The following is a 27,341-nucleotide window of genomic DNA, read 5'->3' on the forward strand; positions in this document are numbered from 1 at the left end:
GTCACCGCTACTTAGTACCTATGGTGAAAAACCAGAAACCTCTACTGATCCTCAGAAATCTCCACACATCTGTTAAATACTTCCAAGGATGGTGGCTCAATCATTTCCCTGCTCCAATGCTTGACAATCCTTTCCCTAAAGCAATTTTTCCTAATATTCAATCTAGGCCTCCCCTGGTGCAACCTGAGACTGTTTCCTCTCACGCGAAAGTCACTCAGACATCTGAATTTGCAGGATTTTTACAATGTGGCTATAAATGTATATAAACTTTATTCATAATATCTGATTTTGTTCTTTCCTCCATCTGGTTGCTGCAAAGACATCTACCTCTCCCTAAAGTTTTCACTGGCTTAGTGCTGTCTTTTAAAACATATTATGTTTAACTTACAGAATTCTCTGTAAGCAGCATTTAAGATGAAAACAGTTCAAGTTATCTGATTACAGATTAGAAAGGACTTATTTTTTCTCACATACAAGCACAAAGTAATTTCTGCTGTTTTTACTTACCCGAACAAAAAGTTTCATACTTTAATTTTAACTAAAAAAACAGTGACTTCCTATTCTAGAAACGACATAATCTAGTTACAATGCAAACAATTTTGGATGCTCAAGACTGTTAAACAGACATTTTTCTTATTATGTTTTCTATCTGCAGAATAATTTTGTCTTTGTTCAGCTTGATGCAATGCAAATTTGAAAGTCAAATTTGAGCTGTACACCAGTATCGCAAAAACATCTACATGTATTCTAACTACTACGATGTAAGTAGTAACTGATTCATATCTTTATGTTAATTATATAGTTGTTATCTTGTTATTGAGGGCCAGAACAAACCAATTAATATTCTGAATGCTCTCTCTGTCTAGGTCTCTCTACCCAAGGATGTTAAATTGCATCAAGACAAACCGTATTTCTAGTCTGAATAGTCAAAAGTTCCTATGTGGACAATCTGGAAAATTAGTAACTAAGTTTAAAAAACAAAATCCCTTCTAAACTGTGTTTCTGTCATTTGAGAGAATACAACATGAAGTATGGTCTGGCCTTTTTTACTGTCAGGCTGAGTGCAAAAAGGTTCTTAGGAAGTCAAAAGAAACCAATACAACTTCTCCAGCCTGAGGTGGTGGTCATTAGCCTTTACAAATGAGGCTGCTGACAGAGGAGCATATGGATATGAGGAAGCAGAAAGTGGTGAGAAAGCAGAGCCATATTCAAACAGTAAAGGACAGTCTGAAAATCAGCACTAGCAAGAAAGACGGTGGCCTCTTTATCATTACAGAAAATTAAATAGGGTTTAAATGAAAATCAAATTATTTTTTACACACATTGTAGATGATTGGAGACATGAGCACACAAACTACAAAGATAATAGTTCTGGTAATTATTTATGAGTATCTATTGGATTTTGAAACAATTAACCTTATAACCTGTTTTTTTAGAATAATTTCCAGTGGGAAAGAAGCTCTTTCCTACTTCTATCACATGTACCTCAACGTCAACAAAACCAGAGTAACTTTCCCTTCCTTTTTCAGACTATCATTAACAGAGTTAGTCTGTTCATGGAATGAATTAATTATGAAAGTTAATTTTACTACCACAGAATAGCTTTAAGGCACATAATTATTCACATAAAACACTATGAAAGTAAGTTTCTGTGTAAGACTTTCATGCAATATGGACATTATTAAAAGTAGCTTGGTTAAATTAAGGTTGCTTCACTAGTAATAGAAAAATAATGAGGAATTTAGAAATTCAAAAAGCATACAGTACTAAAAACCCCCAAATTATGACACAGATAGGTTCTGAAAGAAAACGCTACAGATTTCAAAGCCTGTTAGTCATGGAACACTGTCTGATGAAAGGGAATGGCTGATGTACCTTGCAGCAGACTGAGCACAGAGACATCTCAAGTCCCTGTGTGGATATCCAGCTGATTGAAGCTTCCTAACATACATTACACAGGGATTCAGAAATTACAACTGGCAATCAGGGATCTAGTAAAGTGGAGGACAAAAGGAGTTTATACAAGTGAATAGTTTTATTCAGTACTTCCATTTCTGTGTATCCTAATAATAGTAGCAGGAAGATGGCAAGAAATCTTCAGATGTTCCAAGCCTTGGCTGGCCTCACTTTCAATGCTCAGCACTTCAGGACAGCCCCCACTCAGGCTGTGAAGTGACACCAGACCTCCCCAAATGCAGGGCTGGAGCTTTCGTGCACCACAAGACTTCACATACAGCATCAAATCTTACAGACAGTACCTAAGATAAAGGGATCACTCATGAAATTATCAGCCCTGAAGGAAGAGTGTCTCCTTCTGTCCCACACAAAAATGAGAGTGCAGCTTACCACAATCAATGTCAGTTCTCTAAAGAAACTTCCCACAGGAAGGGAAGGACCCGAGTGCCACCATGGCTCCATCAGGTGCACAAGCTCTTGTCTGTTTTTAGTTCCCACAAACTGCATTGCCTGCAGAAGTCACTTACTGTTTAAGAAAACAGGAAAACACACCCTGGGCACAGTGGGCTTAATTTCTTCCTTTTTTTTTCTAATTGTACAATGAGGATAATAACAAGGCATGATTTGGATGATTCATTAATTAGCTTTAATTACCTCCTTTTGCTTTGAAAACTGAAAGTTCTCTACAGAATTTGAGTACTGTTGTTCTCTATTTTTTTACAACAGCAATAATACAAAAGACACTATCACAGGTAATAATACTACCTTTTTTCTGACACTGTGAGTTTTTAAATCTGAAATACACTTCACTCACAGAAATAAAATGTCAATGAAAACAATGTTTTGAAATTCACAGATCAAGAAACCTAGTTTTAAATGAAGTATTATCAAAAAAATGTTTTGAAGTGTAAAAAAGTAATTCAAGCCTACATGAGGTAGGAAGCCAAAACAGAATCTGATTACAAGATGTCTCTATGAATTCAACTTTTACCTGCAGAATATGCATCTTTATCATCAGGAAGTACTTGAAAACCATGTAAGAAACACAAGGTGCACAAAAAGGTAACATTTGTCCTGTATGCACAGGCATATAGACCTAGTAGCACTTATTATTATTTCTCCTACATGCATTTACAACCTTCAGGATACACCCTTGAAATGCTATTGATATTTCACTCCTGTTTTCATGAAACACTTTGCTTCCTCTTACCTCAACTGTACCTGCCTGCAAGACATGCTTATAAATACTTCTAGCTGCAATGTAACAGAGTAGAGTGAATATATGGATACCTGGGATTACTTCTCTAGAAACATCTATTCTTCTATGTAAATATGAGTATAAATTGCTTTTTTTCTAACAAAAGAGAAGGGGTTTTATGACTCACTTGAAAATAAATCCATTTTTCAAACTCACAACTGTTTTTGAGTGTTACGGCTAGGGAATAAGTTTTGTTCTGAGACTCAGCTTGCAGAAAAGTTGTACAGAACCAACACAGACAGGAGAGCTGGGTTCCTTCATGCTGATTTCCCCCAGTACACACATCCTGTGTTCAAGGCAGAGGGTTTTATTCATGTCCAGCAATGCATGTGAGGTAGCACTGTGGGGCTCAGGGAAGGGAATTTGACTACTTACTAACTGGAACTCAGCTGAAGGGAGAATCTTTGCCTATGGGAACAGACAGGTTTCTGGTTATTCATTTTAAATGAGATGAAGAGCATATGGCATCAACTCAGAATAAAACTGGTGGGTACATCCTCTCATTTTTTAGAATCATATTTACTAGTAAGTAAATCCTACTCTCTTTGAGTCTGAATCTCCTTCCTAAACTGGAACCAGGAGTAAATTGAGAGTAATTCTATGCAAGTTGATGGTGTTATCGACATTAAGCAGCATAAGTGGAAAGATGCTCTCTTTTCTCTGGGGATATTTTCTACATCTCTTCTTGTTAGTGAGAATAGTGTGGTTGTTTGCTAGAAATTAGATGATTACACTCTCTCTCATTATTCCTTGTTAGGCAAAAGATGAAAATGCTCTGGTTCTTAATTCCTGGTATGTTCTACTAGATACTCCTGAGAAAACTGACAGCTCATGAACAATTGCCATTAATTTAACAGTGCATCTTATTCTTGTTGGTAAAGGTTACTAGCAAGCTGGTTTATGTCCTTTGTATGTGTGCTCTCCCTTGTAATTACTTATTTGCTTTTTATAGTTCCATCTTTGCTGGGTTATTAGACCGTTTGCACAGTTTTTTCTTGGTTTAGAAATGCAAAATCATGAATCATGTTGTTAAATAATGAATCCTGCTGATAGAATCTGTTTCTGGTAGCTTCTTTTGAACCATATTCATACTGCCCAGAAAATAAATTTCCAGCACATTGCCTAGGGTATGTAATTAGGCAGACTGGTGTCTTTGGGAACAAGTGATTCAGCTTTCCACCTGTGTCAGGCAGCTAACTAATAAAAATCCCTATCTGTTAACACAAATGCTAGTGATACTAAGAAAGGACTCTGAAGCAGACCTCTGCTTCAGAACTGCTCAGCAGGCACCTCAATCCACTCTGAGCTCAGAGCATGGGTCCTGTCCTGAGGACCAGCAATGGATGAGCTCTCCTTTGTCCACTCTGACTAGCAGAGAAGAGCCCTTGCCCAGAAAACCTGGAAACCTGAGGCCGAGGGTTGCTTACCCAGCAGAAAACTGACCTACAGCTTGTCTTTCTCTGGAGAGTGCTCCAGCTTCCAGAGGAGGAGAATGGTAAGACCATTCCACAGTCCTCCTGATCAGGCTTGGCTTACAGAGAGCAATGTAAAATTCACAGGGAAAAGACAGTGAACAAAGGGACCCCAGCAAAGCAGACTGCTCATGTGGCAGTCCTCAAACTGCTCACACAGGTTCTGGGTACATATTCAGTAGGGGATTGTACCTGGATCAGGGAAGTAGAGATCAGGGAAAAGGGAGATAGAAATTTAGGGGGAGAAGGAATAAATAAGGCACATTTGCCATGATACAGAAAAAATATCTTTACCAGAACAAAAACCTATTGCAAAAACCAGGTCCTTTCCCCTTAAGAAGCTTCTCAACAAGGTTGCATCCACCTCCCTGGTTGCTCTGGAGGTCACACTCTTGGCCAGGAACAGCAGGTTTTCTGTGAGAAGCTCTTTGCAGAGCAGGAGCTTGGCAGTCAGACCCTCAGGCAGCTGCACACACACCTTTGTCACACCTGGAGGGCACTGCAGGCATTGCTTCTGCCTGGAGCTCTAAGTGTCAGCCTTGGAGGAACAGGACTGCTCTCCTCAGCCTCTGAGAGTCCCCAGGCATTTCTCACCGTCCTATATTGTGCCACCCGCACAGTTAGTTCTACTCTATCCCAATTATTCTTGTAATAATTTTCCTAAGGAATATACCTAAGAGTTAAAAATTAACTCAGATTACAGCCAAGATGAGTAGTTATTCATTGGATGTATATGCATTTATAAGAGCATTTTAAACAAAGAATCTGATAAAATTTATTACCTCTGTTTATTATTTAAATTAAGATTTTACTCAAATACAGTCTTGACCTAGGCCATAGAAGACAAAAATTTTCCTAAAATTTCTACAAAAATAGTTTTCCTCTTTTTTAAAGCAGTTGAATTGCATTCATTAATGAACATCCATTGGTTCTAATACCTGTTCTACATTTATTTCACTATTAACAAAAATTACAGGGAGCATATTTTAAGCAAACTATATCTGTACTTACTCTATTGATACTAACAAAGAGGGAAGTTACATATGAATGACTGGAAGTAGTGGAAAAAAACAAACCAAAGCAATAATTGAAATTAACTGTAAAATAAAATTAATTGTTTCTCCTGGGAAGGATAAAAACCATGTGAGAGATTACACAGAAAGTCAAATGGCAATTTCTTGACAAGCCATTGGAGTTCAATACACCAGTCAGAGGCATTTTATTGCAGCATTGCAGGACAGAAGATATTTAACATGCTTCAGCATGCTGGGACTGCAGGTGGCTCGCTGAATTTCAAGATGACAGGTTAATGGTAAATAAACCATTTCCTCCTTGGCATTTTCAAGTGTGTCCTTGAAACCTGAACAACTTTCTGCTATTTCCACTCAGCAGAGATCATGGATACCTATGAAATTTGTGGTTTAGGACAGCTTTATGCCTAGGCTCAAACTGAAAGTCTAAATACATCAGTATTAAATCTGCACTGCTATGCAGGAGTTCAAACTGAGAAAAATACAGAAATTATCATATATTTAAAAGGAATATATAAAATGGAAGTCTTGCTTGGTTTTAAGACATTAAAATTCATGTTTTCATTTTTTCCCTACAACTGTGACTGCTTCGAACTTCACAGCTTTATTAAAAGTACCCCTATCAAAAGTATTGGCAGTATCAACTCTGCTCTTTGGAAATAAGAAATGAGAGGGTCAGGACTTGGCAACAATCCCAGACTTCCAATAAGAGGAATTTACTTATTAAACTCAAAGAGAAAAATACAGGACTTCAACTTGGCTAAAAAGTTCAAAGAAAACTGCGATAAACTCAAAGAATACTGCAGTGCTCATGGCTGAATTCTTCCAGGCTGCAGGAAGGCTGCAATGAGTAGCTGAGCATTCAGAAATGGAGCTGGGGCAAGTGACCAGAATGGCCAATGTGCTGCTGGCTGGTGAGCACTGCTGAAACTCTGAAAACATCACTGATGCCATCTTAAAAACTTCTTTGCTGCTCAAAAAACATGGATGACAGGAACAGTGGTATTAACAAAACTCAATTGGAAAGAAGGGGAGAAAAGCTTAAATTCAAATATAAAATTCCTCTGATGTGTAAAGTGCTTTCTAATGCACTTATTCCAGACTGGCATTACTGCATGGAAGCAGTTTGTTACTTCTGGTTTCTAGATCTGAACAGAAAGAGAAATACTGTGTGTGCTGCAAATGATACATTGCTTTATTTTAGGCACCTTAGTCACTGAGATGCAACGTGTTTTAATACAATTCTGCCTAGCAACATGTTGAGAACTTACTGTCCACATGAGAGTCTGGCAACATAATAAGGAAGAAATCATCATCTTTTAGCTATACCTATGTATGGGAATGTTAGCATAAGTTGGTTTGCTTTGACTAGTTTACTAAAAATAACATTTTTTTCCCAGAGAAAAGTTCAGCTTCTGGATTAGTCAAAGGGACAAAAATGTGCTGGTAGTACCAAGAGCAATTGCAAGTGAAGTTTAACAAGCAGTTGTTATCATGATGCATTTCTATAACAGAATGTTATGCAGGACAGGTACTGTAACTGCAGCTCAGATATACATGTATCCATTTGATTTTTCCACAAAATGAAGAGATTATGAAAGCCCAATGTCAAGTTTTAGTAACAGCTCTATGAGCCATAAGACTGAAGGACGTAATTTAGCATAAATTATTTGTTACATTAAAGATGACTGCAAACACAGCAGAGTTAGATTTTACATGTGCTTTCAAGAGAAACCAGGCACCTCAGTTGTCCTTTTCCTTTTCTGCTACCCCCCACAATTCAGTTTTGGTATTACTACCTATATTCTTGGAGTTTGTATTTGTGTAAACAATGGTAAAGAATTCATATGTGTGACATAAATTTTTCTGCTGTTTTCAGGTACATAAGCATTTGAGACATAATGGTCTCAAAGGGACCATCTGTAGGAATAAGTATTTGCTGATGACAAAGCTAGTGATAGAAATAAGAATTAATTCTTTTTCAAAACTTCTTATCAACAGATCTCAGTGTTCTACAGGCAATGTCTTTGTAAGAACGTGGCACAGGTGCAATTTGCATTTTGTGGGATTTTACCATTTTCTTCAAAGGATGTTCCATTGCTTAGTAGATCTAATTAAAGTTGTCTTACTAGTTAATCAAAACTTTCTTTGCTGAAATTTCAACTAATTATTTCTCACTTTGTCACTTTTGGCTAATGAGAACAATTCTTCTACACAGTGCTAGAAAGAAAGCTGTAACATTTCTCAGCTGCAGAAAACCCCCTACTATCTCTAATTGCAGACCTAGACAAATTATCACAACAGTTAATTACTGAATTCTCCAAAACTCAATTGCACTTCCTATTGAGGAACCTCTGAGTGCCTGGAAAATGTTTGTATGCTTCATGTAAATTACCTGACGTGCCATGGGTGACTGTGAGCCTGTGAAGGATGATCAGTACCATAACTGCTGACAGTCCCTTTTCCTTAACACAAAACCTTCCTACCAAGGTGTGTAGCATCAGGGCTTACTAAACAGAGAATTTTAAAGAAACAAGTATATTTTACTTCTTTAAAATATAAATCCAAGATAAAGCACTGAATGTATCTCACTGGAGATGTTGATATAGGATTGAATGTTGAAATATATATAGCTTTTGAACATTTATTTCCATGGCCTCACATATGTTCATATTACAGGTCAACTGCAAAGAAAGATGGAAATGGGGGAGTCTGAACAGACAGCCTATGCTCCTGTAAAAGGCCTGGAATTCCTTCTTTCCTGTACTTCTTTAGAACAGCTAAGATTGAAAGGTGTCCCTATATGAAGTGCTCCTGGACTTTTTGATAGACTTAGTGGTTTATCTTTCAGGTAGAATCAGGCTTTGAGGAGTCTGATTTATAAATCCCAATTGACTGAGAATGAAGGAACTCTCTGTGACTATAATTAAGTGTTATTGTTGGTTTTCCTTTCCTTAATTTGAGTCTAGGATACTTAATTCCTTTCACTTCCTCCAGTTTCGTATTCCTCATTCTTTCATCAAAAACAACAGCAGCATAAAATTATGCACCAAGAAATGCTCTTAACACTATCACACTGGACAAAAAAAATGACACAAGGAAATTATCATTAAGTCTGTATTTCTGCTGTTTAACTTCTAAAATAGTCAATCTTCCCTTTTGTTAATTATAAGGAGATAGAGCTGGCAGTCACTGCTATTTCCTGTAATAACTATTTTGTCTGTTTCCTTTAATTTCCTCAATTCAGTTTTCTAAATTTTGCCCAGAATAATACCTAATAAAGCACATTAATGAAATGCCTCATTAGCTGCTTTGTTTTGTTACTTCTGCCTTGGTAATGCCACTGAGAATTCTAAGTACAGAAACAGCAGTAGACCAGCAATTGTGAAAGACTTTGGAACATTCTGCATGTAGGCATTCTAAGAATTTAGCTCTGAAACTGCAACCTCTTCTTGTGACCATAACTGTTATGTTAGCAGCACTTGATCAGAAAATGACATCAGCTGTTTGTTTTTCCACTGAATTAAAGTATTTTTAGATTAGTTTAAAATATACACATGAAAACAACATGTCAATAGTACTCAGGAATACAGTTTTAGTTGACTAAACCTTGGAACTGTAGTTTAGAATAACCACAATGACCTTATTTTCTTAAAAAAAAGCACGCTTTCTGGTTTACAAAAGCTTGCAAAGCAAGGGTAGTTTTAGCCTTTTTTTAATTCATCTTTTCAATGCCCTGTAATAAACTTGACACTAAAAGCACTGTGAAAACATGCATTGCCTTAAGTGTGCTTCTCTAAATGGAGATTATGTTGAACAAATAGATATGGAAACATATTATTTTTCTACTTTCTAAATCATTAAGATACAGAAAATATTCACTGTTAGATTTCATGTGTTTTTCTTCTTCATCTTGAGAGGACTTTCATTACAAGACAAAAGGTTTGGATTCTTGGTTATATTATCACATTGTCTTTTTGCAAGATAGTTTGTCTTCAGACAACAGGACATAACGTAACATTATTCTTTTGTCAACCTGTAATTATGTACTTGCAAAGATTTCAAGAGCAATGCTTTTTCTTGGAATCTGACCAATTATTTCAACAAACTTAACTGTTGTAGAGATGTGTAAGTCATTTTAAGAATAAAAACAATCTCTTACTTGGTCCTCAAAGGAGATTGCCTGGGCAACATCTCTGGGAAATCCATCAATCACTATCCCCTCTTCATCAGGGATCTGCATTAATCTCTGCTTTATCTCAGTGATGGTTGTTTCCTTTCACAGAGAAAATAAGTTAGTTATTTAATATTGTAAAGGAAGTTTTCTTGATGGTGCACAATACTACAAGATGTATTGACCCTTGAAAGTAAATATGAACATAGGAAACACTGTACCTGAGGAGCCAGTTCTCCAGTAGTAATTATTTTGGCAATTAGGCTCCATTTTCTATTGCTGCTTGTGTTGTGGATTTTCTTCCTTAACAATTCACCAACTGATATGTAGTTAAATCCATAACGTTCTGCTATTTTCAGACTCTGTGTCCCTTTACCACTTCCTGGACCACCTAGCATGAATCATAGGCAAAATATTAAATTAAGCTTTCATCAGAAGTACCCAGTCACAGCTGAAATCTTTGCTATTGGCACCAATTTTCCAAGCATTATTAGAGTAAATCTCACAGTGGCAAGACTTGTTACCAACCATGTGTCTCATCTACTGGATCATAAACATAACAGTTCATAAAATGAAATTTAAAAAAAAAATACAAATCCACTTGCAAAATAAAACTAAGTCCTCTTTGAGGTTGACCTCATTCTAAAGCCATTCCTGGAATGGAGCTTTTCTTGATCCACAGCAGAGGAGGAGACAAATGAACTATTCCCTTCTTAAGCTCTATGAATCCAGAGATAGAGCCAGATAGTCTGAAGTGCGCTCATGTCAGAAAGAATCATACTTGGTTAAATAAGCCAATTAAATCAATGAACTAATCATGAAATGGAACTAATAAAATCTGCTCCTAAATATGCTTACAAAAGATTCTGAGGTTTCCTTATTTTAAAATAAAAAAAAATTAAATAATCATCTGAGATGTTTCCATAGTGATTTGGTATAAGGACTCTTATTGAACCATACAATACCAGCTTTTGGTATTGATGCTTGAAGCATCTGACAGAGAAGAAATTAGGTTCAGCTGGCTAGACAACTTGAAGAATAAAGAGACCCTTGAATATATGCAGCCCAGGCTAGAAGGGAATCAAAATCACTGAAAACAGCTACATTACATAGCAGGGAAAGCTGCAGGGAAGGTAAGCTGGACAGCAGCAGCAAGAATGCATGTAAAACAATCAGAATATGTCTGAACTAAAAGGACATGTTATGATGTGATAAGCAGAAAATCTGGAACTCAATATTTAAAACTAAGAAATTGTTTTTATAAAAATAAATATTTATGTGTAGAAAAATGTATTGTACTGAAGAGTATAACAAAGCAAACCAAAACCAAATGTTTTGATAATAATACCAATCCTAAGTAGCTATAGTTTGGGGGATTCTTTTGAGAACACTGAATTTTATTTCAACAGAAAAAGAATCGAGATTTATTAAAAATATACACTTTTTATTAATTTAAAAAATACAGCAATGAAATGAAAGAAATGTGAATCCACTGAGCTTCTTGTTAGTAACTATGTAACTCTTTTTATATTATCTGTAATATTCCCATAAATAGCTTTTAAGCATTTTTATAACCAATACAGTTCTGGCTGCAGGATAAGCTTTACAGCATTTGTACACGTATGCTTAGGGCACTCTCTGTAACCAGGCTCCAAGCTGCACCCCAATATCACTGTCACACAACTTTCAGTGTCACCAGCAGTCACTTGGAGCTCTCTGTGCCCCAGGGCTGTGATGCTGATGCTGCACCTGCCCTTTGGAACAAAGACCAGGAGCCATTTCAAGAGTGCACAGAGAATTGTGCCTTTTGCTATCATGTGCCCGTACCCTGCCCACGGTTTAGTTATGTCCCTGGGGAGAAAAAACGGTTTTATCATTATCCAATTAGTTTAAATAATGTTTCTACAAGCACTTATCTGTAACATCCAACTAGACAGCACAGCTACAGACGTTCATAAAACACACATGTAAAAAAATGAAAGAAAAACTATAGCTTATATAGTAAGATCACAACTGAAAAACCTTTTCTCTCATTCAGTTCACTTGGTGTTTCTGTTGTAAAAAGACATAAGTTTCACTCTTCTTTCAGCAGATTACAGCTACTTAGGCTCTACAGCTATTCTTCCATTTCAGTAATTCCAGGTGATCTAGATGGGTTTAGTTTTTCAGCTTGGACTCTCTCCTTCATGGACAGCTTAGCTATCTATCCTCTTAGAATAAAGAATGTTCTCCTTCTGTAGGTACACAAGCATCTGATACAGTAGGAATCATCTTGTCCACTGAAGTGGCTATAAAGCACTTCTGCTCCAGTTCCCCCTGCTCCCTTTCATGCTCAGCCTTCCCCATGAAAAATGCATTTCACTGAACCTTACAAGTTTGAAACAGACATATTGCACCCAGCAACAATAAAAATGCAAAGCATAGGTAATGTGCAGAAAATTAAAAACTGGAAGCAAGGAAAATAGTGCTCGTGTTCCAACACAGATACAAAAGGTGGCAGAAAACCAGAACTGATACCTGATAAAACATCAGTCTGTGATAGTACAAAATAGCTAAAAAAAAAAAACATGTTTGAAACAAGTAGACTTCACACTTCTGTTAGGGAGAGCTTTGCTTTGCCAGTAAAGAGAAACCAAAAAACAAAACAAAACAAAAAAAAAAAGTGTAGCTCAGCACTTCTGTTCTTTCAATCTGAATTGCAATCAGAAAATAGCTAATAAAGTGTTTGGTTTAATATTCATAAACTTCCAACACATTTGTTTCTATCAATCCAAACACATCCCAAACACATAATCCAAATCAATCCAAACATATAATATCAAGATGCTATTATCTGTTTACAATCTGAGGGGAAACATTCAGGTAACAAAATAAGGGAAAAGTGATAGGACAAAATTACTTCCCACAGCAGATCACAATTTATCATACCATGTATCTATTCCTGACTCTTTGATAAATCACACTGACAAACTGTTCACAAGAAAGAAAAAATCAAATCCCTTTCATTTTTTGTTCTTTTAACTTATTCTGAGGTAGATTACTCAAGGAAAGTATGATTATTTTACATATTTTGAGAAGATGTCTAGACTAGGGAACACTTGTTGCATCTAAAATTATGTTTCCTAAAAGGTTTCAAGTAAAGATTTGTGTGCCCAAAAAGTGTTATTAAAGCAATTGTTTTAATCGAATTTTGTTCATTATTTCAATTTTGCATATATTGTTGCAAATTCAGAATTAATTCAACTAAGAATAAAATTTCTGAAAATATTTTTTCTTTTAAAATCTGACTGTGGACTAGATTTAACAAATCAATAGGCAGCTGCCTGCTGACAGCACTTTATTTGATCTAGCCCTGACACTTTGATCTCAAAAGGAAGGTGTATTCTTTTAATATTAAGTAATATATTGAAGAAAGTGCAGCTTAAAAACATACTCAACTAAGGTGCCAATGACACCAGATAATTAATATTTTAAGATCTCTGAATTCAAGCTATACTAACAGTACAAATTTGTTTCTTAAAAGTATATTAGGAAGCAGATTTTTAAATACAATCTCATTTACTAGTGTTATAATGCCTTAGAAACTTAATTTTTGCATTGATTCAGATGAGTGCCCTCCTGGCTGGTTCCATCTGATTTTTCTGAAATCCAGTCATGTGCTCACTATGTAGCTTTATAGCTTTATCTTTCACCAGAGGTTTCTTCTGCAAACCCAGAAAAAGAACAAAGTGCCCACCTTTATAAGTGAGTTCTCTTCAGCCCTGGAGCTACCTGGTTCATTATAAGGATGACAGATATCTCATAAAGCAAAGAAGTTGTAAAAACCTTTATGGAAGCATTAAAAAGATCTTGAGCTAACGCATTAATAAAGAAAAGTTCACCGAATATGCGAAGCAGAAGACAGGTGTTTAACTTCATTTCTGTCCCTGACAGTGACTGGGACCAGCACCACCTGAGCAAGGCAGGATGATCAGTTATCTCTAATTAGACAGAAATACATTATTTCACTGATTTTTTTTTTTGTTGGCATTAGATGCAAACTCAAAATATGCAACACATTTTTTGTGTCCAATATCTCTTGAAATGAACGGTATAATTTTTTTTTCTCTTTTATTCAGTTACTTTTTCCAACATGTGTTTTTATGTGCTTTCTCAATAGAAAGTTGAATTTGGGAGACATTGTCTTGATACTGTACAAAAATGGACAACAGCTGCTAAGCTACATAGAGTATTGTGTTTCTATCAGATCACACTGTAATAGATTCAGAGAAACTCAGTGGGAATATAAACCTGAAATAGCCTTTGTGGAATGTTTACAACGTTCCCTATATAAATGGGAGAAAAGAAAAGCTCTGTAAAATCCATGGTCTGTTCACTGCATGCTGGTGTTCAAGGATTTCACTTCAAATACACCCGTACTCAGTTCCAGAGGTGAAAGCCAATCTCTCTTTATCTCACTTAAATCAAACCTTCATTCATCACTCTCCTGCAATTGAGCTACATAGATTTCAATGCATTAAGAGCCTTCTGTGGTCGCTGAAAAGGAGCCAGTTATTCTCCTTTATGAAAAGGAAATGTAGCTAATTAATTAAGATGAAAGAAAGGTATGTGTTATTTCTCCACCTAATTGCAATCTTCACATTTTGGCAATACATCGAGAGATTTTCATATGGAAATCTATAAACGTGAAACAAAAGATTAGGAAAATTCAAATGCCTTGAGCAATTGCTTTGGCATACCACAGATACTTAAAAAAATGCCTGGTCTTCTGTTTCCAATCTATTCCAGTATCTTGTTTCTGAGAGCTGCTGGATGCAGAGCCTAGAGGACATGCTGTTCCTAGAGTTTCCATTCTGTAGTACAGAGAAGACATTTCTGTTCCCTTTTATTACACTACATATATTTTCTGTTATGGAAGCAGTACCTCTCTTTATTATGAATAAAGCTTTATACACTAAAAATGTAGTTCTCCATCATCAGGCACCTGTGCTGTAAGTCTTTAAGCCATCCAGAGAATCAGATAATTAGGCCTGGTGGTAACATTTCTAAAGACAATCTTACCTAGCTGATAAGGAAACTGATGCAAAGAACTTAAATTCATGAACAGAAAAAAATATTGATTTACACTTAACCTGCAGCTATTTTTTAATAACCTATGCTTGTCTGAGGCTGGAGAGTATGAGCTGCTTAGAAAGAACACTAAACAGCTCACAAGAGAGAACTCTAGGAGAGAGCACAATTAACTAATGTGAACTGAGTGCTCGCTCTCTGTGAAGCTGGAACAGGATTCATTCGCCAAATGGGCCTGAGGATTAATTTACCAATGCAATGAACTAGCGACAGTGTCACTCCAACTGGGCATACCAATCATTTGACAAGGGTCTAAGTATAGAGGACAACAGTTCTCTATCACCTTTTTGAGATGGCTTACACATTATTTTAAAATACCCCATTTTTTGCGATCAGCTTTGAGTATATCTGAGTGTTTTAGTTCAATCCCAAGCATGATTTGGAAGAACACTTTGTTTCACATGGTGCTGCTGCCTTGAAATGCATGAACCAGGTTTAGACAAGATGAAATCAAACTGGCAGATGTGCTCATAAGCAAATCATGAGCTCTCCAGCTGCTAAGAGGCATCCAGTTTACAGAGCACGAGTGCAGGTGCTTGCTGCAACCCCTAAAATCCTTACAGTGGGAATGCCATGTCCAGCACTAACAATTTCACACTCTCAATTGGCCTGCACCACTTGCTATGGCAGATGGAAAAAATGTATTGAAATTCATATAGGCATTCAATGTATTTGCAGTACAAATCAAAAGGCAAAGCAGAAGTGATAAAATCTTGTCAAAATGACGGCCTTCATACCTATGACAAGGATAATTTTTGGTCGAGGTCTTGCAGGGTCAAACACATCGTACTCTTCAATTAGCTCAGCAGTTTCAGAAAGGTCAGTGTCACTTTCTATGGAGAACTGTTGGATCGGAGGCAGCCGGTCGTAGCGTCGGTAGGGGAAGTTAGAGTTATCAGGCATCACTGTAAAACAGTAAGATAAACTGGGAATTGCGGAAATAGGCAGAAAACTCAAAATCTGTTCTGTACACAGATTTAAATAAGTATCATACATAAAGTATAAACATCTCATAATTTTACATTGTGTTTGCTGTTGCTGTATTAAATATTTTTGACCTCGAAATAACCAATTGATTAAATCACAACCACCCAGAGTCAGTTTTCTCTGGTGTATGTTTTCAAGCACACCAGGTTTTCTATGAATATCTGCCCATAGCACCCAGAGTTCAGCAGGGGCCTCGGAGAAGAAAAGCTTTATATTGTGCAGATAACCTCTACTATTAAGCAGGACTCTTGTAGTGATACATGTTGTACACAGAGATAGAGACAGTATTCTTGCTGATTATCTCCATGAAATGTTGGATGGCAAGGAAAAATAACTATGGCAACTGAAATAACAGCTAATTACTCTTTGTTAACATTAAAATAAAATAATTACAGGTATTTGTATGACATCTGCTTAGATTTTATGAGATGCACTTTTTCTAAGAGTTTATAATTTATATTTTATTTAGTAAATTAGCATATGGCTCCAATGTAAATGTAGAAAAACATGCAATGTAACTGCACTGAAGTTGGTGTGTATGTCATCCATAGGGACCAACTGAAAACACAAGCCAAGTTCACTGTGTCATATCTGCCCCATCTTTGCAAATGTTTTCAGTAGGATACAAGAAATCCCTCCACTGATGTGTTAAACATTTACTCAGCAAACATCCATCATTTGGCTGGAATATGATCACAATTTCCTCTCCTGCCTAGCATCCATTACGGCAGGAGAAAAACAAGTGCCAAAAAGCAAGGAAACAGAATTCTTGACTCCTTTGCCTACAGATAATCAGAATGAGACATAATCTATAGAACTATAAAATAATTCAGTTGTGGATGTAAAACCATACACAGTTGAAGAAATAAAATAATTTTAAAATTTAATACATTACCATTCCTGAAAAACGACCTTCGGGACTGTCCTCCATTGAGTGGAGGCAGAGTCTTCTTTTCTGGGCTGACAAAAGTGTCCCATTTTACTTTTTCTGGCCCTCCAAGCTCTTTTACTTTCTGCAAACAGCTTTCCAAATATTCAATTGGGTCATCAGGTTTGTAACACATTAATCCATTCAACAGACTCTGAAATGTAAGATCAGAAATACAGACTGTAATGATAGACGCCAGGGAAAACCAAGCACCTTTACTTTGTCTTTTACTTTGCACACAGAAACACCACATCCCTTCATATTCAGACTCTCTATTGCAATTCAATGCATAAAAGCGAGGCCTGCAAAAAATCAAATTATTTTGGTTTGCCAATGTCATAAAAATTACTAGGAAAGGAAGCTCATGGCTATGTCTTTATAGTGTCTGTTTGCACTAAAATAAAACCCGAAAATACCAAAAAATCCCTCTACATTTTTCTTAGAACTGTCACTGCCAAGTATACGCAGAGCGATGTGCAAGCAAGAGAGCCCCAAAATTTACACATCCTTTGTAGTCTTTGACAGCACTAAAATGTATTTTTTCCTAAAGACCACTGCACCCACAAGTATCTCATCCACATTCTTGTCAATACTTTCACAAGCAATGAAAAGAGGATTTTAAAAAATCATGAGAAATACTCAAGTATCACCTTGATCAGTATCCGGAAAAATACCCCACAACCCCAAAATTCATAGGTGCTTTCTGATTTTATTGATCACAGATTTCAAGCCATTAGCAATCTCCTTTCTACAGTATTAATTGTTCACTCATCGTACTCATGAGCATTGTGGGGGGTGTGAAAGAAAGACTGCCAGGCCCTCTTCTGACACATCTCCTTGACAAAGTGATACATAAGTCATCATCTCACCTCTCCTCGAGACTGCTGCATCCAACCTTCCCTTAACAATGCATGCCTTTCAGGATGATTTCTGTTCTTTTTGCTTTTCCTAATTTTTGTGTGAATAAACTTGAGGGTCATAGTTGGTATTAATAGTAAACATAAATAGCTCCAATTCAGGATTTGATCAGTTGCTATCTACAGTTCATACAGTAATTGTTATTTACACACATTTGAGCTTATAAAATAAGATAGAATTTCTATGTATCCTTGCCCTTACTACAGTACTTAACTGATCACAGCAACTAACAGTGTATTTTTGCAGAAGGCATGCACCAATTTTTAAAAATCAGTAGCTCAAGCTTTGAGCTTGAACAGAAAACCAGTTTTGTCTGCATCTGTTGTTAAACCATTCTCATTCTGTGTAATTAAAACATTAGCATTGGCCGTGTCCTGCAATTTTCAAAATATATAGAAAGACGTCTAGCTTCAGCACAGGCAAGGGAAAATACATATGTGTGTATGTTATATACAGATAACAGGATGTCTGATCCGGGAGGGAAAAAAATCCACATTGCACAGAGAAGTAATTATCAGCCATTAGCAGCAGGTAACTTGTGGGGAGCCAAACAACACCTCACTAAACATTTGCGGCTCTTTTGTTCCCCCCGACCGATGAAAGATGCCTCTCGCCCGCATTCCAAGGCGCTCCTTTGCCCTGCGGACGCCCAAGTTCGCTGCCCGCCGGCGGCGGAGGGAGGCGGCGGCCGCGGCGGGCGGAGGGGCGCGGCCGCGGGGGCTCCGCGGGGGGCGGCGGGCAGCGCTGCCCCGGCCCCGGCCCCGCGCCCACCCGGCCCGGGCTGCGCTCCCCGCGCAGGCTGCGCCAGCCTCGGGCTGCTCCGTCCTTCCAGCCACCTTCAGCCCTGCCCGCCGCGGGGTCCCAGCGCGGAGCATCCCCCGACGGGGCGGAAAACGCCTCCCCCCTGCGCCTCGCCTACCTCGAAAAGCTGCGGGATCTCCCTGCGGGCCAGATACTCCTTCGCCTCGCCGGCGCTCATTCCGCCACGGGGCGGGTGGGCAGCCCGAGCCCCGCGCTGGGCTCGGCGCGGCGATGCAATGCGGGAGCCTCGGCGAGGCTTCCGCGGGCGGAGGGAGGCAGGAGGGAGGCAGCCGCCCGCCTCCCGTGCCCGCTGCTCGCAGGGAGCGAGAGAGAGCACGTTTTCCCCCGGCGGGGAGCGAGAGCGTGCGCAGGCTGCCGGGGAAAGTTTCGGGGGGTGCCCGCGGCGAGGCGCCGAGCGGAGGCGGCGGGGGGCTGTGCCTGGCGCCGAGCCGCGGGCAGGCTGCCCCGGCAGCGAGCGGACCCGCTCCGCCGGCTGCGCGGGGAGCGGCGGCGGCGAGGGCTGGGCACCGGGGAGCGCAGGGTGCTGGGAGCCGCCCGCTGTAACGCGGTCCCTGCCCTTGGCACGGTGTTCGGGCGGCTCGAGGAGCGAGACGTTTCATACACTTTGGGCTGGCAAAAAGCCACGAACTGCGATCAGTCATGAGCATCTGTGATCGGCGAGTCACAGGAAGAGATCTGAAATGATCTCTGGTCTAGCCTTCTGCTCAAGGCAAGGACAGCTTTGAGGTCAGACCAGGTTGCCCAGGGCTTTATTCAATCTCATCTTGCAAAACCTTCCAAGGGTGGCAACTGCAGAGCCTTTCTGGACAACCCATGCTTGTCTGGCCTCGACATGAAGAAGGGTTTTCTCCTATTCAATTATCACCTCCCATGTCTCATTTTGTTCCTTGCCCACCATTGTGAAGACCCCGGCTCCACTTTCATGATGGTCTCCTGTCCAGCCTTGGAGAGCTGCTATTATGTACCTCTAAGCCTGCCACAAGGCTGAACAAGTCCAGCTCCCTCTGCTCGTCTTCAAGAACAAACGCTCTCCCTCCCTTAACCATCTTTGTGGCTGTCCACTCAACTCAGAATCATAGAAAATATTAAGTCCAACTTGTGAGTGAATGGCCTGTACAGGGATCAAATTCACTCCAGTTTGTTAACATCTCTCTTCTACTGGGGAGCCCAAAACCAGGTGCATCATTCTAGATGTACTCTGGGAAGTGTTAAGTAGGGGGTAGCTTTTGTGGTAACTCTGTGGCACACTGGAAGTCTGAGTAGAGTATTTAGGTTGCTGAAGTGTACTATATCAAGTCTGATTTTCCAAATAGTTTTAAACTTTATTATCTTTTCTAACAGAATATCCTTGTATTTTTGCTGAGGCACACCCTAACACAAATAGATTACATAACTGTAAGCTTATAAACAACACTGAACGACTGCTTTCTGTATGTACATCCCTATTTTTCAGACAGATAGGAAAATAGATAGGTCTTCTCCAGTGTCTTTTAAAGAAGCTTCTCCCCATTGCATATGATTTGTGGATCAATATCAGTTTGACAAGCTTCTCCCTCTCAGCTGTAGCCATGTTCCTTGTTTTGCTGTTTCTGTAATTGAACTGCCCTTGTTTTCCTCAGCCCAGCCTCCAGCTTGTTATGCAGCTTTTTCTTTTTTTTCTCCCAGAGAAGCTTCCAGTCCTTGTTCACTCCATGAACTGCTAAATTCTGCCCAGAAGGCAGTCCCATGATCTTCTAGTGACAAATTGGACTGTTTGGTTTTTCAAGTCATCCAAATATTCCCAGCAACTACCACGTAAAGGGCAGCAACTGACATCCCTTCACAGCAACTGACTGATGGATGGCCCACAGGATCATGGAAGGGTTTGGGTTGGGAGGGGCTTTAGAGATCATCTCGTTCTGACCCCCTGCCATGGGCAGGGATGCCACTCCAAAGATCAGGCTATTCAGGGCCCCATCCAACCTGCCTTGGACACTTACAGGATTGGGGCACACAAACTCTCTGGGCAAACGTGTTTCAGTACAAAGCTGCTGGAAAACCACAGCTGAAGTGTCTCTGCAGTTTGGCTTCAGAGCCTTTCCAGCTCCAGTTTCTATCAATCCACTGGTGTCTACTTAGAGAAGCTGAATTGACACTTGCCATATGTTCAAGTAAGACTTTGGTCTTTGCTGAAGAGTTTAATCAGCATTCTGCAGTTTTTCTCATCCTCCCATAAAATCTGGATGTGGTTTTAACCCTACTTTCTTCTGCTGAAATTTTAATCCATCCAAATGTAAATTCATTGAAAAGCACATTGCCTTAATTTTTATTGAGTAAAATGAGTAGGCTCCAATGTCCTAATAAAAAGATATGAGACATAATTGCTTTTAAATTACCTTAAATGAAGGTTGACAAAAGGAAGATGGAATTAAATTAAATAGCTATTTTCTTAAAGTAAGGTCTTTGCTAAGGAGGGCTAATAGAAGATGGCATTCTATTTAGGAACACAGAACTGTGGTTTTGGCATTTTGTGGGTGTAATTTTTTTATTTGTTTCTTGATACAAAAAAAAAAATCATCTGTATTATCATTGTCTTGGATAAATTCCATTTATAGGCTTTCAGAATATATATTTTTATATACTCAACATTTATGGGTAAATTAGTTCCTCATCCAATGTTTGGCAAGAGAAAAATATTTCCTTTCATATGCTTTCCATAGCATCTTCCTCAGGAATGTGAAATATGTTTGTGTAAAGTCTTGTCCTACTTGTTGGGTTTTTTTCAGTTTAGGCTTCCAGACATTTTGTTCAGTTAGATAATGCTAACAGAAAATAAAATAACAGAAATAACCCTCCTGCTATAAAATTATGCATTATTATTATGCACATCTTCATTATTGTTCAAAATGTTGTTTTGTTGCACAAAATCAAATTCTGTGTTGCAGAAATTACCACCTCAGAACAAATACAGCCATTAGGAAATCTATCAGACTGAAGGTGTGCAATGTATCTGGAAAGCATATTTTTGGATCTGATAATACAGTTCCTCCTTGCAGAAGCAATGTTTTATGCGTTTGCTGTCAGAAGGATCCCCTTATTGAAGCAGGGTCGCAGGTGGAAGCTTCTCAAAGGCTCTGAAGAACATTGGCAGTGAAGGATTAAGCAGAGATGAGGCAAAGGGGCACAAAAAGCTGGGCTATTTGTTGTGCAGGTAACATAAAGGGAGCTGTTCAAGGTGAGCTCTTTGCTGGGTAAGTGTCTGATCAAGAGTGCAGGTGGGAGTGAAGTGGTCATACTGCCTTAGAAACTAACGCAGGATGTAAAAATGCTCAAAGGAATGGGAATGCATTTGAGCTCCAGGGCACTGCCCATTCCTGAGGGCATCATTGGTTATTTCCTACCTTTTCTGGAGGGCAAGAAGATACAATAGAAAGAACAAAATTTTGCTATCAAAATGATAAAATTTCTGAAAATTGATCTAGAAAACTTCCTATGGATCTTATAGCATTTGGCAGATTCCATTCTCATTCTTCTTGTTTCCTCCAGAAGCTACATGAAGCTGCACTAAGATGAATCAGTATTTTCAGGGATCAGCTGGGATATGGTGTTCTGGGCCTTCTATTCTTCTTGGTTAAACCAATTACACAACACCCATAGCCTTCAGTCAAACCGTAATTAGGTTCTGTGTTTTCAAAAATCACTTCAGAATACCCTAGTATTTTATAAACTATTTTTTTTTTCTAGTGCCTGTTCAAACACTAGTGGCTGGATCTGTCACACCAGTTGCTGCTCTGCTAGACATCTTTATTAAATCAGAACCAACATTCTTGGATTAATGTGCTTATACAGGCTGATATGCGGACAGCTTGAATTTGTAGATTCTGTAAGTAAACCAATTATGTGCAGCCTTTTTAATAGAACATGCTGAATTATATGCTTCTGATCCAGAAATGGTATGCATTTTAATGTAAATTTGGAACTTACTTGCAGCCTCATATTGCAGTTAGTGTGGTATAAATTAATCCAAGATTGCTCAAATGATATTTTAATTTTTAGGAGAAATCCCTTTCTGAACCCTTTTGCTACAGCATTAACTGGTTTTTTTAAACCTCATGTTTCCCCCACCTTTCTTTTCTACTCTAATACACCATTTTTTCTTTTCTACTCTGATAGACATTTTTCTCTTTTCTACTGGTACCTGAACATGTTACTTTAATGAAGTATATCACTAATTGAAAAGTAGTGAAAAATCAACCAAGAAAAAATCTGATTTCAGGATCTAGATTTTGGTAAGTCCCAGAATTAACATTTTATGTAAATTTTGAGGACACCAAGATGAATAGAACACGGAGGGAAGAAAGAAGACAATGCCACTTAAAAGTTTGAGGATGCATATTTCAATCTGCTGAGAAAAGAAACATTTTAAAGAAATGCTATAATCAAGTCCGTATTTGTTATGATAAACGAAATAGCTAAATAATCATTCTTGTGACCTTTCCCTGAACTGTCCAATTTATCTATATGCATTTTGAGTGGGATGTAGAGGCATCAAACAGGACACATTGTTCTGCTCTTCCAGCCTGCCTGTGCCACCTCAGTGCCCTCATTCTGTTGTTTTCCCGCTGACAGACTGAATTTGTGCCCTGCTGTGGTGTTGCAACAGGGCTCACCCCGAGCTGGGTGCCTGGCAGATTCCCAGCAGCTCTGCTTTCCACGGTTTTCTCTCCCAGGTTCCTCTGCTGGAGCATCAACACCTGCACTTTATTTTTTGATGTATGACTGCCTATATTTGCTTGCACTCAGTTTACCAAGAAATCAGCGTGCTCAGTGCCAGCGAGCTGTCCCCTCTGGGAGATCCCACTGCCCCAGTCTTTGCTCCCTGCCACTGGCACCAATGGTTTTCTTTGGTTTGGTAATCACTGCAAATATTATACAGCACATGGCCAACTCCCTTAGAGTTCCTAAGGGACCAAAACAGAAAGTCAGTATTTCCCATTCACACTTCACTTTTGAGACCAGTCAATTAATTATTAAATATATATACACATTAATTTTGATTCACTCAGGTTTTTTAAAGAAAATATCTTGCAGCAGTAAGTAAATGGCATCAGATCAGCACTTTTATTTTCTTCATCAGCCAAAAGGAACCTCTTGAGCAAGTATTTGTTCACAGATCTGAGATGATCTTTATTTCAGAAGCCGGCATTGTCAGGCATCAAATCAATTTCATATAAGCTATATTCCAGTATGTTCTTATCGCTTATGTTTTTTCCCTAAGTTCCGCGTTTGATGGCCAGGGCTATAACTCCCTGTGCCACCATCTTTAGAAAGTAGTGGTCTAGCATATTCTCAGAATGGAAGTATTTTAAGAGTTCTTAGAGTCCCTTTTCCAGTTTTTCCCTTTCCTGTCCTTTCCAGCTGTTTTAAAACTCTAATACAACTTATCCAAGTTATTTTTAGTGACTACTATTTATAAATCTTACTTGACTACAGTTCTAATGGAGAATGTTTCATTATCATGCTATGGTATAGTTACATCATCTGATCATTTATATACAGAATTAAAATATGTAGTGAAGTCTTTCAATCACTTTTGATAAATCTATGAAAGGATATGGCACAAATGTTGTAAGAATAGTTTTCTTTCTTTCTTCAGAAAAGCTGCTCTTTTAAATGCTGTTGCACCCCACCGACTATTGGCTTTTATGTAATTTTGTTTCCCTTCTAATTTTTTAGCAGTTCTTAAATCTGTCACATGTATTTCTTGCAGGTTCTAGTATTTGCAATAAAAGTTTTTCTTATTCTTATATATCTTTATTTTCAAGGCAAATTGCTGCTTTTTTTCTGTCTTGTTAACATTTCTTAAATAATTCCCAATCATAGTGCATATTTTCATATTTAAGTTTTTATCCTTGATTTGACTTATAATAATTAGATAATATGAGGATATTGTACAGCATTATGTAACTTTATAAATTCAAGGTTATTACCTCAGAAAGTCCTTAAATCTCTGAGAGATGAAGAGCAGGAGGTCCTCTGGAGGTTTTCCTTGTCCCTAAGACACTGGCTCTACTGGGGAGAACACAGATTGAGCACTTACACAGACCTTCTGTCTGATCCATTACAGCCTCTTGATGTTTTTGCTTTTATTTTATGTCAGTTAAACTGGATCTCCCCCTCTCCCGACAGTGTTACAGAAATTGCTCTTTGGGAGGATTATTTAATAAATAAAATTACCAATTTTCAGTAACTGATTAATAAATACTCCAAATCCGTGGATACTGATTTTTCAAAACTTACAAATGTGGTATGGTTTTTGTCCAATAAAGTCCTAAGGATCCAACCACACTTCTAATCTATGCATTATCCCCTGTTAATAATTTCTGTTCATCTAGTTTACTCTTTATGAGCTAAGGGAATTTGTGTAGCTGTAGGAAAAAACCACCAAAATAAAACACAAAAAACCACAGCAAAATTCAGTCAATAAAACAAGCTTGAACTGAATGATGACTTGTGGGTGGTGGTTGTGGGAATAGAAAAGAATTCAAGCACAGCTACAGACCTCATCTTGGGAACACTGTGGAGCTCAAGATTGTTAGAAAGTACAAGTTCCTGATCCTTGGCATTTGGGTTTTATTTCAGTGGTTAAATGGACCAGTGCCATACAACATTATTTCTATAACTTGTTATTCAGTCATACAGTGAAAATCTTCCCTACTTGAAAATCATCTTTCACAAAGTACAGCTCTTGAAATGATAAGCATCTTGACTATTTCTTTTTTTGCTAAATGAATTGCAAGTAATACTAACTTCCTGTATGAAAGCCTTAGAGAAGTCACATAATGATTTCAAGAATTGCTCACACTGAGAAAACTTCAACATTCTTGATGCTTATATCTTTACAGTGGCTCAAAACATTGTGATGTTAAGTCAAAGGGAAAAAAGTATAACTTCATTTGATATAATTTGTTCTTACCTAGGATCAAGAAGGATTCTTGGATGGGCTATTTTCTTGTATGAAAGGCATTTATAAGTGCAGATTTTTTTTCTCTACTGAAAAATGAGGACCATTAATTTTGGTCAGGTACATGGTTGGTACATGTATTCCAAAGAATAAAATAATTCTTAAGGAAAAAAAGATCTTGTTTCACAACATGGCAATTTTTTATAATTAGGATTCACAATGGAATAATGTTGGCAAGTTCAGTTTTCAAAAGTGGCCATGGTGATAACTGTGGCATTCTGGTAAAAAAAGTTTCCTATTCTCATATTCAGTGTGTATCCAGTATTCAGCACAGAGCAGTAGCTGTCAAAATGCTGGTAAGTCACTGGTGTTTACTTCTCCCTGTTAGTTTTCTAAAGCTAAAGCTCATTGTATTTTATATTGCATAATAAAGTGAGGAATGACTGTCCAAACTTTCTTTTCTAGACACAGAAAGGCTGTAACTTTGGCAGGTTTTGGCTCACAACTCTGAAATCTACTGTAAGGAACACATTTTGGGTGGGGGGGAGGATTTTAATTTTGCCCAAGTCATTTTTAATGATCTAATGTTCTTGAACTCATTCCTTTAACTTCTTGTTCTTGCACTGCAATGAATAGAATGCAGTATCTAGAGGTTAAAATATGCACATTATGTAATAATTAGCTACAAATTAGAACATAGAATGTAGGCAAGATAAAGAAATTGCACCTGAAGATACAATAGGCTAAGTTGAGAGACGTGAGAGAAACTGGCAAATGTTTTAACCATAGAAATGTTTTAATTTTAATTTGAAATTCATCCTGCCTTTCTGCTGACATGCAAGAACATTGCCTGAATTTAGTCACCAACTTCAGTGAATGCATTCTTGACAGTATAACAAATGAGAATTGGATCAAACACCTGCTTCCCATAGAAGCTGACACCCTGCCAGATGGCTTATTAGCAAAGATAACTGTTGATGGAACTATCACATGAGGGTTGAACTTGAACTCAGGTTCAACATGGCATGGGGTGAAAACTTTTGGTTAAATAGAAGAAAAGATTATAACTTAGTATTTGATAGAACCTAACACCATGTAGTTTATAACATTGGAAATTACTAATAATCTTCAGCACTTGTTGAATCACCAAGACCTTTCTTTTTCTTGTCATGCTACCCAATAAAATGAAATTGTTGTTGAAGTGCAGGGCTGCACAGGACCCTTGGCTCTGCCTTATAAATACCTTGTTAGAGATTAGGCAATTGTGCTCTGAAAATCAAATCCACCTTGGCTGGATGTTGGAGTCATGACACAAGGCAGGGTTCAGGAGAAGTTAATTAAGGATCACTGCTTTCAGGAGAACTGACAAAGTTCTGCTCCTATCTGAACTCCTTAGCAGCAGAGGCAGGTTACTATAAAATGACATATAAAATGTACAAGTGAGAAACTCAGTGGCTGTGCTTTTCTAATTTATTAAAAAATGTTCATAAATTAAAAAAACAAAAAACAAACCTATTTTAGCTCTTGTGTATTTGACAAAGAGGTCATTGGCTTACAGCTGAGTTGGTATTATTTGGACAAGAGTTGAATATTTGAAGAACCCTTAAATGACTCCTTTCTTTACAATATACAGCTAAATCACCCCTAAATCAGTTTTGGAAATAGTTTTTTGAATTACCCTGTAGTGTAGCTGACATTTTTCTATATACATTGATTGAAAAT

The 27,341-nt window shown here is 38.0% G+C and overlaps 1 protein-coding gene across 1 annotated transcript in view; it reads right to left on the minus strand.

Annotated features, from left to right (window-relative positions):
* Positions 1-19,224, minus strand: part of AK5 (adenylate kinase 5) — an 83,685-nt gene extending 64,461 nt beyond the window's left edge. Inside the window, exons 1-5 of the mRNA XM_064720075.1 lie at positions 18,774-19,224; positions 16,904-17,090; positions 15,759-15,926; positions 10,113-10,282; positions 9,880-9,993 (exon numbers count right to left, since the gene is read on the minus strand). Coding sequence (XP_064576145.1) covers positions 9,880-9,993; positions 10,113-10,282; positions 15,759-15,926; positions 16,904-17,090; positions 18,774-18,833 — 699 coding nt within the window. The 5' untranslated portion in view covers positions 18,834-19,224. The remainder of the gene's footprint in view (positions 1-9,879; positions 9,994-10,112; positions 10,283-15,758; positions 15,927-16,903; positions 17,091-18,773) is intronic.
* Positions 19,225-27,341: the final 8,117 nt, after the last annotated feature.

The sequence above is a fragment of the Zonotrichia leucophrys genome, chromosome 8, assembly GCF_028769735.1.
Source record: "Zonotrichia leucophrys gambelii isolate GWCS_2022_RI chromosome 8, RI_Zleu_2.0, whole genome shotgun sequence".
NCBI lineage: Eukaryota > Metazoa > Chordata > Aves > Passeriformes > Passerellidae > Zonotrichia > Zonotrichia leucophrys.